Source organism: Thalassophryne amazonica, chromosome 4, assembly GCF_902500255.1.
Source record: "Thalassophryne amazonica chromosome 4, fThaAma1.1, whole genome shotgun sequence".
NCBI classification, from domain to species: Eukaryota; Metazoa; Chordata; class Actinopteri; order Batrachoidiformes; family Batrachoididae; genus Thalassophryne; species Thalassophryne amazonica.
The window spans coordinates 34,179,821-34,193,873 of NC_047106.1; the positions used below are offsets into that span (position 1 = coordinate 34,179,821).

At 40.3% G+C, this 14,053-nt stretch overlaps 1 protein-coding gene across 1 annotated transcript in view; it reads right to left on the reverse strand.

The window, feature by feature from the left end:
* Nucleotides 1-14,053, reverse strand: part of vps53 (VPS53 subunit of GARP complex) — an 82,620-nt gene that overhangs the window by 3,722 nt on the left and 64,845 nt on the right. The window contains 6 exon segments of the mRNA XM_034169378.1: nucleotides 8,178-8,315; nucleotides 9,441-9,510; nucleotides 10,827-10,975; nucleotides 11,281-11,359; nucleotides 11,592-11,674; nucleotides 12,880-13,027. Coding sequence (XP_034025269.1) covers nucleotides 8,178-8,315; nucleotides 9,441-9,510; nucleotides 10,827-10,975; nucleotides 11,281-11,359; nucleotides 11,592-11,674; nucleotides 12,880-13,027 — 667 coding nt within the window.

Consider the following 14,053-nt stretch of genomic DNA (forward strand, 5'->3'; position numbering starts at 1 on the left):
TGGGACAGAGCCGGAGGTCTGGTGGGCTTGGCTGGAAGATCGTGGAAAACAGCCACGTCTCACAGGCGTCGTACAGACCCAGAGAGCCCGTCTCTCACAGACTCAATCTTATGTGCTTTGAACATAAAAGCACTGGCTCACACTATAAACAATACACACATCTTTACGCACAGCCATTCGCCAATGTTGTTGAGGAAAAACAAAAACAGGAATCATCAACAAGAATTACAATCAGTCTTTTATTATTCTGGCTTTTATTGCGGCCTAAATTCTTTGAGGCATAGAGTCAAGAGACCACGCAGGTCAGATAGACACCTGAGGAATGTTCAGAAAAATTCATTGAATAGTTTTTGAGGAAATCAGCAAATGCCAATTTTTTTCTTTACCCTTCTGGGGGAGGGGAAGGGGCATGGGGGAGCCTTTAGAATGATTCAAGGTCAGTGTTTGTGTTGGTTCAGAGAAATCTTCATATGGTGCATCCACAAATTATTCACAGCACTTCACTTTTTCTGATATTACTGCCTTATTCCAAAATTGAGTAAATTCATTCTTCCCCCTCAAAATTCTACTCACAATACCCCATAATGACAACATGAAAAATGTTTATTTTTTTGCAAATGTATTAAAAATAAAAAAAACTAAGAAATCACATGTACATAAGTATTCACACCCTTTGCTCAATACTTTGTTGATGCACATTTGGTAGCAAATACAACCTCAAGTCTTCTTGAATATGATCCCACAAGATGCTTGGTGCATCTATCTTTGGACAGTTTTGCTCATTCCTCATTGCAGCACCTCTCAAGCCCTTTCAGGTTGGATGGGGAGCATGGGTGCACAGCCATTTTCAGATCCCTCCAGAGATGTTCAATCAGATTCAGGTCTGGGCTCTGGATGGGCCACTCAAGGACATTCACAGAGTTGTCCTAAAGCCACTCCTTTGATATCTTGGCTGTGTGCTTAAGGTCATTGTCCTGCTGAAAGATGAACCACTTCCCCAGTCTGAGGTCAAGAGCGCGCTGGAGCAGGTTTTCATCCAGGATGCCTCTGTACATTGCTCCATTCATCTTTCCCTCAATTCTGACTATTCTCCCAGTTCCTGCCGCTGAAAAACATCCCCACAGTGTGATGCTGCCACCACCATGCTTTACTGTAGGGATAGTGTCTGTTCTCCATCAAACACGACAACTGGTATTTATGACAGTTCAATCTTTGTCTCATCAGACCATAGAATTTTGTTCCTCGTGGTCTGAAAGTCCTTCAGGTGGCTTTAGGCAAACTCCAGGTGGGCTGCCATGTGCCTTTTTCTAAGGAGTGGCTTCCGTCTGGCCACTCTACCATACAGGCCTGATTAGTGGATTGCTGCAGAGATGGTGCTGGAGTTCTGACAGAGTGGCCATCGGGTTCTTGGTCACCTCCTTGACTAAGGTCCTTCGCCCCCCATCACTCAGTTTAGACAGGCAGCCAGCTCTAGGAAGAGTCCTGGTGGATCTGAACTTCTGCCATTTATGGATGATGGAGGCCACAGTGCTCACTGAGACCTTCAAAGCAGCAGAAATGTTTCTGTACCCTTCCCCAGATTTGTGCCTCAAGACAATCCCGTCTCAGAGGTCTACAGACAATTCTTTTGACTTCATGCTTGGTTTGTGCTCTGACATGCACTGTCAACTGTGGGACCTTATATGTAGACAGGTGTGTGTCTTTCCAAATCATGTCCAATCAACTGAATTTACCCCAAGTAGACTCCAATTAAGCTGTAGAAACATCTCAAGGATGATCAGTGGAAACATTATGCACCTGCGCTCAATGTTGAGCTTCATGGCAAAGGCTGTGAATACTTATGTACACGTGATTTCTTAGTGTTTATTTTTAATAACTTTGCAAAAATCTCAACTTTTTTCACATCGTCAATATAAGGAATTGTGTGTAGAATTTTGAGGTAAATAATGAGTTTCAGCCATTTTGGAATAAGGCTATAACATAAAAACAAATATGTGGGAAAAGTGCAGCACTGTGAATAATTTCTGGATGCACTGTATATGCAGAATTACTGGAAAAAGCAGTTTTTCTAGCAATAAATTGAGAATGTTTTTGGTACATATGGGGCCCTTAGAATGATTCAAGGACAATGACATTTTTTCTTGCTTGTAGTGAGCCTTTAACAGAATCTTTTTTTTTTAAAAAGTGCAGGGGTGGCGGCCAAGTGGTTAATGCACTTGGTTTCAGTGCAGACGTTTCCGGGTTCAAATCCCACCCCTGCCACATTTCTCCATGTAATGTGGAGTTGCGTCAGGAAGGGCATCCGGCGTAAAACCTGTGCCAATTCAACATGCAGATCCACCTTGGATTTGCTGTGGCGACCCTGAGTGCAAACAAGGGAGCAGCCGAAGGGACTTACTTAGAGAAGTTACTGAACAGATTTCCCACAATAAATGGAACAATGTGAAAAATGGCATTTTTTTGTGCACTTCTTGGGGGCTCTGGGCCTCCCACAGAGATTCAATCAGAAAGTCTAACTTACCATGGCTAGACAGTCCCCCAAGGATGGATTGTACCAAATTTAAGAAAATTTCTATGAGCAGATTTTCTGCTATAATCAAACTGTGCAAAACGTATTTTTTGCCGTTTTGGGAGGTCCTGGGAGAACTTCAGAATGAATCATGGACAATGAAATTATTTTGGTCTCCAAAAGTTTTCCTGCAATAAATAGAAAATGTGAAAAACTGAATTTTTTTTTGCCCTTTTTGGGGCCTTGGGGGGGGGGGGGGGGGGTCCACAGGGGTTCAATCACAAAGTCCAATTTACCACGACCAGACAGTTCCCCAAGGACTGTCTGTACCAAATTTCAGTAAAATTCTGTTTATTTTTAAGATATTCATCAAGGACCGGTTTCATAAAGCAATCTAATCTTTTGGTCTACTAAACTTACTTCCTCGACTAAGGTTAGTTGCCCAAAATTAGCCGTCTAATCTCCATTTCACATCGATGAGTAAACTTGCAGATGAGCGGTTTTACGTTAGTAGACGATTTCACAGACACAAGTGACCACGCCAGTGCTGTTGCCAAAACCACATCCAGTGCGCAAGACTTTTGTTTACTTCCAGGTTGGCTGTCTACTACAAACATGGCCGAGTCCATGCACCAAAGGAGAAGTGCTCCCGGCCTCGGCATCTGTAAACATCACCAATGGATAAGTCCGGTCCCGGTGTCGCCGACTGAATGGTCCCCCCTAAAAAACGGTCTGCCCTGCCTTCACAGCGCATGCTTCATTTCGGAGCCAAGCAGCATCATTTCTGTGAGTCAGCCACAGTTCATTGATTATCACCTTGTTTCTGCTTTAAACTGCACTCGTCATCATCTATCTCAGCGACAGATATCTGAAGCTTTTGTACAACAATCATTTCCACATAAATTCAGCATTATTTCAGCATTATTTCATCATGGAGGACCGATCAGAGCTGCTACGGCGCCTACGTCATTTCAGAGCGTCAGTAATGACTTGCCAATTATCGCCTCATTTTCTGCTTAAAATGGCTTTGTTTCTGCTTAAAACTGACTTTAGAATGATTGAAGAGGTTTTACCTTATCATCTGATAGTTATCACATTATTCCCTTTGATCGCTTTGGGTGAAGAGACTCCATCTCAGACATGCTGTGGTCCCAAATGACGCATGTGCAGTGAAGGCAGGGCGGACCAATTTTAGGGGGGGGACCATTCGGTCTGCGACACCGGACCACCCGCTCCACCCACAAGGCTCTCCTTCCTTCCTGCTCCATCAAGTGGTGATACATAATAGCTACCATTTTTGAGGTAAGACAAGTTTTGTCGACTAAAATAAGATAGCCTCCTCTGTACCAGGATAAAAACTGCAGTCAGCTAATGTAAAACTTTAGCAGATTAAGCAGTTTGTGCAACGACTAATGTCAAAAGATTAATCGACTAAGTAAGTTTAGTCGAATAAACAAAATTAAACCGCTTTATGAAACCGGGCCCAGATGGCACACCATTAGTCTTGTAAACCTTCATCCAAAGAATGAACATTCTTTTCCATCAAGGTGGTCCCAGAATTTTCGAAGAACAGGTGACAGATCAATTTTGTAGGAAGGCGCCTTGTTGAACAAAGATCTTCTTAATTTCCAACACAAATTTTTAACTGATTGGTGCTCTGGACGGTTTGCTGGCCATATGACTAAGTGGATATTCCTTTCCTGAAGAAAAACCTTTAAGCTTTGCTATACGGCAAGATGCACCATCATCCCAACACGACTTCATCATCACCAAACCAATTTTCTATAGATGTAATGTGAAAAGTGTCAAAAATGCCACTGTACACCGTTGCATGGACTGCTGAAGCAATGGCCACCACGTGCCCAGGTCCTTCACCTGACGTGCAACTCCAAATACAACCGAGAATGGAAATTTGCATGTTTACTTCATGCATTATCTTTACAGATTTCATTAGAACATCACTAGAATAAAGTTCCAGCATAATCTCTCTGGTCAGTGTAGATTCATGATTCATCACAGATATAATTTTCAATAATTCCAAGATTGGTCCTCTGAAGCTCAGTTTTTACCATTTATTACTTCCCCGTTTATCTGTTGTGCATATTTTACTTTTAAGGCATATTGCTTTGCATTTCCTATCATGATGCTTTGACCTCTTCATCATATCGTTTTGTTTTACATTACAACCTTTGTCCATAGTTTATATTTGCACTAAATATTAGACACAGCTGACTGGGAACAACAAACACCTTTTATCACACTCCCTGATGGATTCCCTTCCTGGGGGCATTTTATAATCCTTACCACTGTTTCTACTGACAACTCTCTTGTTGGGGCCACATTTCCTTGCAATTGGCCAAGTCTAACAGCATATTACGGTCAATAAGTACTCTCTTTTAACTGCAGGCTAATTTGCATCCTCAACCTGTTTGCTTTAGAAATGCAAAGGCAGTTCCAATTTTCTTTCCTTGTCACCGAATGATTTCTCCACAAATTAATCTGTAACAACAAGGTGCTGTTCATTCAAATAATCATATTTAATTAGTCTGAGGTGTTTTTAAAGTGACAATGTTTAGCTGTAAAAAAATAAAAAGATCTGGACTGTACCAGTGATCTGTTAATTTGCTATAAAGTAAGAAAAGTGTCTGAACATCCTATATGTAGTGCAATTCTGCCATTTTTACCAGGGGTTGTACTCCAGGTTAGAGATTTTGCATCAGCTGATGTATTTAAAGTACTCAAAGTGAGCTTTGGTTAACCTTCTTGGGCTGTTAATTTTCCCAGTTAATCAATATTTCTTGGTGGGGCAGCAGATTTCTTTTACATTACATGCTGTCATTTAAAACTATGGCTGAGGCAGAGAGATTCTTGTATTGACCTTATTCTGAGCTGTTTGTCTTTTGCAAGCTTTTGGTTCAACCCCGAGGCAGAAATGATTATCATTGATGCTGCACAACATCGATTATACAACATCAAAAATGTTCTGCTTCCAAGGACAAAACCTCTGCAGAAAGAAGAATGCTAATATTAATAATAATAATATTGGCCTTCCAAGTTTTCAGAATGATTCACCACCAGAAGCTGTGCTTCCAGGGAACTGAACTTTTAATAATATCCACAAAAAATATTTTGATTTGAAAATGCCTGACAATAATATATCTACTGCTTGGATTGTATTTTAGTGTATGGTTTCATTTTAAAGCACATTGAATCTTCTCCAGTTTAGGCCATTATGACCCTTTCTGTTCAGCCTATTTATCCCCTGAAGGCCAGACGGGTAACACAGAAATGAACTCCCGTCTGGGCATCTGCCAATCACACTTTCTTGTCCCCATGACAACTTGAACTTATCTGAATTTAACCAAATTTGAAAGGAACACCCCAAATGAGGAGTACAAGTTTGAGCATAATGGAGTTTCTACAAGACCCTGTAAGGACCCCCCCCCCCCCCCAAATTACTGAACAGAGAACTGACTCGTGTCCATGACAACATTTATCTGATCTTAACCAACTCTCTAAATGAACATATCAAATAAGTGCATTTTGGACATGGTGGAATTTGAGCATGACCAAAGTTCACCAAGATCCTCTAAGGACCCCCCCCTTACTGAACAGAGTATCGATCCTTGTGTCTTTGAAACATCACCTAAATTTAACAGATTTTATTTCTAATTTGAAATAAAATGTATGTTTCTCAGATGGGTCTGAACTTGAGCATAATTGGGTTTCAACAAAACCCTTTAAGGACCGCCCACTTTACAGAGTGTTGATGGCTGTAGTGTATTATCCCCTCACAGCCACAGTGTTTTATTTTGTTTTTTGGTCAGTATTCTTTTTAATATCCATATTCTAACCAATGAACCACCAAAAAAAGTAAATAAATAAACAAATCCCCAAATCCCAATCTGGTTGTGTGATTTTGTTGGCAACACAGCTGGTTGTTATTAATTTCCAAACACTGTATCTGAAGACAGAAGATGTGCTTCATTGAATATCTCCGAAATTATCTGACAAACTAACAAAACCAACACTAAGCCATTTAAATGCTGTGGTACAAATTAGCGGTGGGGGGGGGGGGGGGGACGCATCAATGCATGCTTCTTGTTCTAACAGAGGCTGAAACACCATCTCATTTACCACAGTCCGTGCTATTGAATGTTTCCTTCATAAGTTTTTATCCTTAAGCCAAACTAATCATTGCCATCGTTTAATCTCTAAATCCAGTACAGCTGCAAATGTACACTAATGAATACAAGCCTTGGTTTCAATCCTTCTGACAGACAGAGGGGGGAAATAAAAAAAAAAAGAAAAAAGAAAAACAAACATCTGGACAGTTACACAGCTAAGTAAGTGTGCCTGAGTACTTAAGACTAAGCAGGCCTGTATTAAAAATATACATATAAATCACCAATATTTTACAGGGGAGCCACTTGTTTTTCACAGAGAAAAAGCAGCAGAGCTGACAGCAGGTTTACAGCAGGTCACACTCTGCTATAAACATCACGGCATCTTAATCACAATAAGGAAGGAAAGACGGCCTCCTGGAAAAGGCAGGCGTGCGCGCCTGTGTGTGTGTGTGTGTGTGTGTGCGCGCATGCATCAACATTTCTGTACACTCCAGGGAAGATTAATTAGGGTGGGGTTAAACTGTGGCAGCCACATACCAGTGTCCTCTGGGGCCTCGTACGGTAATACAGGGCCACGCTGAGCTGGTTTTAATCCTGTGTTTGCTCTCCTCGCTGAAAACAGCAATTGTTACACACGCGAGATAAAATGGAATAATTTCACACCAAGCGTGGGCATGAGGCTTGTGTGCATTTGCGCATGCAGATGCATGGCTGTATGTGCACGCTGTGCATGTGTGTTGTTTTGCCTCATTCATTAAACCAGCTACTCGTCTCATGTGAGCTGGGTTTGATTATGGAAACATACTCATAAAATACGACTGTGAGGGTTAAAAACACAATTAAAGGGTTATTCTGTCCAAAATAAACTCTAAATAGATAATATGCTGCAGTGACTCAAGACAAACAGTCTACACAGCCTCACCAGTCGAACCGCAAACACTGAAAACAGCAATGTTTAGTCAGGCTATTGTTTCTTTGTGGGACAGAACCTCAATTAGTGGAAAAAGCAGTTAGCTGCAGGTTGTGCCAGACTATTCTCAGTCACGTGTTAAAACAGCCAAGTCTGTGTTTAACTGAGTATGTCAAAGTTTCAACATGAAACCTGCTAAACGGCAAACAAAGAATGTAGACCACACTTACAGAAGAGGCTCGATGTGAAGTTCCGAGCCTTTAAAGGTCAGAAATGGGGCTGGATGGATTCAGCCACTTGAGTTAAATGTCGCAAAATCTTAAGTATCCCATAAAGATTGAGCGGCTTTTATAATGCGTTGAGGTCTTATTTGGAGTCGAGCTGAGGCTGTCATTAAAATCCATCAGTTAAAGATGGAAGCCCCTTTTGAGTTTATATGTGAAGAGTAAATGGTTTAAATAGCGATAAATTAACCTCTACGCACCTCAAGAGCAAGGCTGAGTGTTTTTCCAATTTCAGGATGAGCTGTGTAAAATTTTAACAGCTGACAACTGGGTGATGCTCAGCACAAAAACACCAAACAAAAAACCCACACTGTGCAGTTGAACCAGGAGCCCTGCCCCTCGCTCACCTTCAGGATCATCTCTGCCCGTGTCATGCCTTTCACCACAATCTTTGTGTAACTGGCAGGTGCCTTGCGGAGAACCTGTGAACCTATGGAGGGCATGTCCAACAGAACGGTCTTCAAGGAGTGAGTGTCTAAGAGGAGCTGGTGGGTCACAGAGCACACAGGCAAAACAGAATGATTCTAAGTTGATGCAAACATCATTTACACCACAGTATCACAGTAAAACTGCCACCGTTGTAATTGGCATAAGTCTGATTCAGATGAATCTTTTAAATCAAGACTAAAGACACATCTCAGAGACATAATATATCAATTTCGGTCAGTCGGATCCGGCAATTAGTGCAGTAGGTAACTTGAATAATCTTTTAAATGGTGGTACAAGCACCAAGTTTATTAAAAATACGCCTTCAACGTTACTCTTGAAAAAGCCCACAGGCCCGTAAAATTTTAAAGATGGAAAAAAACAAAAGATGAAAAATGAGTTTTTCTGGTGTACTGAAGTGTACAGAATCCCACCATGTGGACCAGTTTGGATGACCTAGGTGTCTAAAAGTAGGTTCTTTTTAGTGCTTATCCCTATATGAATGGGGCACCAGTCCATCAACAGGTTACATCCCCAGCCAAGGTTGGCACCTATTTACAGCATGATTAAAAAGGTATGATTTGGTGTTAGGATCATCAACATTGGGGAAGTATGTGCATATCTATCACTGAAAGAATAACTTCAAAAACAAGTATGGCAGCCATCTTAGAAAATCGAAAAAAATCGAAAGTCAGATTTTTTCTGAAAAAATCTGAAATTTTATTTTTAGGCCAAATCGCCCAGGCCTAGCTTGTACCATCATTTGAAAGATTTCCCCGAAATATTCTATTATCTGTCACAATAAACTAATTGAGGATGATTCTGCATGACTGTATTTGTGGGATTAGCTGTTGTAAATTAAAAGTGGTAGAGTGGTTAACACCGAGTTAATTTTTGAAAATAGTGAAAATTCAGTCACCATTAAAACACCACCACAGTTCAAAGCTGTAACATCCCAGTTCACCACCGACACCCTCATTGACCCTCTTAAATGATTTCAAAGGTAAGAACAAGAATTCAAACCGTGAACTTCTGGAATGTAAATTCATGAAAGTGAGAACTGGACTTTACAGGCTCTGAATGCAGTGATTTTCAACTCTCCATGAAACAGCCTAAGTAACACTCAGCAATATCAGTGACATTCACATTTATATTTAGGACAGATTATGAGAAATTGTACTCACTTGTTCAGCTCCCACCATGCTGATAGGCTTGCATCGGAATAGGTGGTTGATAAATTTGGGAATGAAAGAGCTAAGACAAGAGAAAGAGATGTCATTCAACTTCAGTTTATCTTTAAATAAGGTGCACAACACCAAACGTCTTGTGTTTTCATGCACACTTCTTCACTGCAATAATAAATGGCAATACACTATCACTGCGTAGAGACATCACGTGTAAAAATAAGAGGTTAGAGTGCAGTGTTGCCACAGTTACTTTGAAAAAGTAATCCAATTACTGATTACGATTACTCCTTGAAAAAGTAACTTAGTTACTTTACTGATTACTCAATTGTAAAAGTAACTAAGTTAGATTACTAGTTACCTTTTTAGTTACTTTCCACAGCTGCCGACAGCAATCCTCTGCCACCTCAACATGACAATGATACTTGTTTTGCCAAAACTCGCTTTATAGTCACCCTTTCTTGACTTCAATGAAAATAAATACTTGTTTTATAACTGTAAAACTTGCAATTTCTAACCTACATTGTTTCTAAATGTAACTATTAAATTCTAACATTTTTCTAACATTTAAATTCTCTCTAAACATTTTACTTGTCGAAATTATTATTATAAGTAGTATTAGTAGTTGTAGTAAAAAAGGCTTCAAAACTGAACCTTTAATCTAAGGGTGTTGTGGGGGTGCACATCCCTGCCCCACGCCCCCATTCCATCTGGATTCGCCCCTGCTTTGGCGTTTGAGCACAGAGAATGGATAACATTTATTTATGCAGAAAACATGACCAGATTTACAGGTAAGAAAGTTTTATTGCGTTTTCACATCATGTGGTCCTCAGAAAGAGAGTTTAGGTGCATTTGAGTGGAAAATAGTGTTAGTTGTTGACATGTCGCGGAGGATCAGCTGTTTTTAGCAGCAGATACAGAGCAGCTCAGCTCAGAATTCTAAATAAAGGAGAAAAAAGCATAAAAATGTCTTTGTAAAGCTCAGTGCAGGTGTGCTGTTGTCACTGCGCTTTAAGAGGTGAGAATGAGCTGCTGCAGAAAACCGCGGATGAAAAACTCACAGCTCGCTTAAAGTGGGCAGTTCAGTTGAACCCCGACCTCCTGCCCACAGACCAAGTTTAATGCTGCTATCGACCCACAATGCAAAAATAATAGCAACGCACAGTGACTTGGAGAAGTAACTTTAATCTGATTACTGATTTGGAAAGATTAACACGTTAGTTTACTCTTTACTAGAAAAAGTGGTTAGATTAGAGTAACGCGTTACTGGCATCACTGTTAGAGTGTTTCTGTGACATACTGAAGAAAATGTAGATAATAAAACCTTTTAACCATAGATGTACAACAAAGAGCTTTGTAGTGTGTATGACTGTGCATCAGTTTTACTTTGTGAACTTGATGCAGAACTGGGTAAAGTATTTGCGTGTAGAAGCCAGACTGTCTCGTATAATCGGCACGTTCTGCTTAATGTGCATAATGATTGATGTCACATAAGGACTCTGGTCACCCACGTGCTCCACATTCTGCCAAGGCATCTGAAGAAGGAAAAGAAAGACAGGGCAGGAGCAAGCTTAGGCATAACACAAACACAAGCCCAACAGATGGTTATCATATAGAGAGGATATGAACCAGTGAGAATACAGGAGTTGACTCACTTCAAGGGCATCACACGTAACTAGATGCTTCCCCCCACCACAAAATAAAAATAAACTTTTTGGAAATGACTAGATGGATTTGTAGCAGAACGAATGTTCCCAAAGCCTCAAAAACATGTACAGTACATTTATCTTTGAATGTTGTGGTGTATGTGTGTGTGTGTATGTGTGTAAGGGTGCTGAACCTTGCTCATCGCTGTAAGAGCAGGGTCGCAGGCAGCGTCAAGATCTTGAACAAGTAGTTGGATACTGTTTGAGATAACCCTGAAAAACAAAAAAAGGTGATTATGCCAGCTTTGAGTCTTTTAGGTGTAAAAATGAACAAACCAGTACTATTAATAATAACATCTTAAACATACCAGCAATTGTTTATTTGTAAAATAAAATGTGAAGTATGCTCACTTGAAATTGCCGTGACTACTACATTGTGCAACAAAAACTGAACATGTCATTAAAACAATATCAATTAACTTCATCTATTGCATTTGTCACTTACGTGCTAAATGTATCCATCTCCCCAGTCAAATTAATTCTTTCCACTAAAACTTTATCAACTTTCTCTTTGAGCTTCTCTTCCAGCTAGAAGACAAAAACATGTACACAGGGGGGGGGGGGGGGGGGGGGGGGGGGAACAACAAAAAACAATATTTTACAAATACACGATACAAGAAAGCTTACAGACAACAAAAATACTTTAACTGGGTTTTAACGTGAAAAACATTTTAAAAACTTTGCTTTTTAAGTGAACAAATTGACACTTCTGAAACAAAAGGTCAAACCTTTGTTCTTCAAAAACCAGAAATATCACTACTGTTTTCTGACAGGCTACACTTAAAAAAACTGAAAAACTCTTTTTTCCCCTAAGGGCATCAAACTGTACAGCTCCTCACTTGGGCGGAGGAGCAGTAACAAGAAGACGGAGGATGTAAAGGAGAGGAACAGTAGTAGCCAGTAAACCAGTAGTGAGCAGTAATTGTAGTATTTTTATATTTGTGTATTTATATTTGCAAATTAGTTTTACTTTAACTTTTGATACTCTGTGTGCTTCTTACCCTGTGTGCTGCTGTACAATGCTTCTGGAACCTCAATTTCCCCGAGGGAGTCTTCCCAAGGGATTACTAAAGTTCTGTCTAATCTAATTTTAAATGGAAGCTGGATTCTGAAAAACTGGCTATAAAAGCGATGAATTGGATTAAAAATAATGTTCATATTAAGTATGTCCATTTACTTGTGGGCTGTGAAAATTAAGACACTACTTGCCATAATCAGTCCTTTAAAATGTACGTAATTATCTCCCACACAAGTATGTATCATATGGGCAGGGTTGGGTAGGATTACTCTGAAATGTAATCCAAAAGTAATCAGATTACAAGTAATCCAAATGGATGTACATACATACATGTAATCCACATGTATTCTTTCAAAGTAATCCTAACCAACCTTGCATATGGGGATTCCGCTACAAGACAAACAAACAAAAAACACTTAAATTTAACAAATTCCTGTTTGGATGCTTTGCACCTATTAGAGTTTAATCCCTAAAACTCTGCTTGACTCATTACCTTTTGTAATATTTTTAAATCAATAACACTTTTGTAACATACACTGAAATAAAACTGATGGCTTGGCTATACAAACTAAATATCGAATGGAACATCTTTCCCTTGGTAGTGAAATGTGCCAAACAGTAAACAACAACCACAACAACAAAATATGACATTTCAAATGAAATGCAGGGTTCAGCGGACACTCATGTCTGTGTATTATAGTATTTGAGATCGTGCCTGTTGCGTGGTAGCCAGACAGTACTCAGCCGTACTAAGGATGCTACAGATTAGGCAGAGCTCATCCACAGTGAACTTGGCTGCTTCTGGGCCTTCTTTCTCTTTCAGCAGGCTGCTGATTGTAAGACCTCCACTGTTGCTGCTGGACCTGGAGAGGAGGACAGGGATTAAAAAAAAAAAAAAAAAAAAAAATTGACAAAGGCAATGAGATTAAAAATTTATATATATATATATATATATATATATATATATACTCAACAAAAATATAAACGCAACACTTTTGGTTTTGCTCCCATTTTGTATGAGATGAACTCAAAGATCTAAAACTTTTTCCACATACACAATATCACCATTTCCCTCAAATATTGTTCACAAACCAGTCGAAATCTGTGATAGTGAGCACTTCTCCTTTGCTGAGATAATCCATCCCACCTCACAGGTGTGCCATATCAAGATGCTGATTAGACACCATGATTAGTGCACAGGTGTGCCTTAGACTGCCCACAATAAAAGGCCACTCTGAAAGGTGCAGTTTTGTTTTATTGGGGGGGGATAACAGTCAGTATCTGGTGTAACCACCATATGCCTCATGCAGTGCAACACATCTCCTTCGCATCATCCGTGAAGAGAACACCTCTCCAACGTGCCAAATGCCAGCGAATGTGAGCATTTGCCCACTCAAGTCGGTTACGACGACGAACTGGAGTCAGGTCGAGACCCCGATGAGGACCACAAGCATGCAGATGAGCTTCCCTGAGACGGTTTCTGACAGTTTGTGCAGAAATTCTTTGGTTATGCAAACCGATTGTTTCAGCAGCTGTCCGAGTGGCTGGTCTCAGACGATCTTGGAGGTGAACATGCTGGATGTGGAGGTCCTGGGCTGGTGTGGTTACACGTGGTCTGCGGTTGTGAGGCTGGTTGGATATACTGCCAAATTCTCTGAACGCCTTTGGAGATGGCTTATGGTAGAGAAATGAACATTCAATACACGAGCAACAGCTCTGGTTGACATTCCTGCTGTCAGCATGCCAATTGCATGCTCCCTCAAATCTTGCGACATCTGTGGCATTGTGCTGTGTGATAAAACTGCATCTTTCAGAGTGGCCTTTTATTGTGGGCAGTCTAAGGCACACCTGTGCACTAATCATGGTGTCTAATCAGCATCTTGGTATGG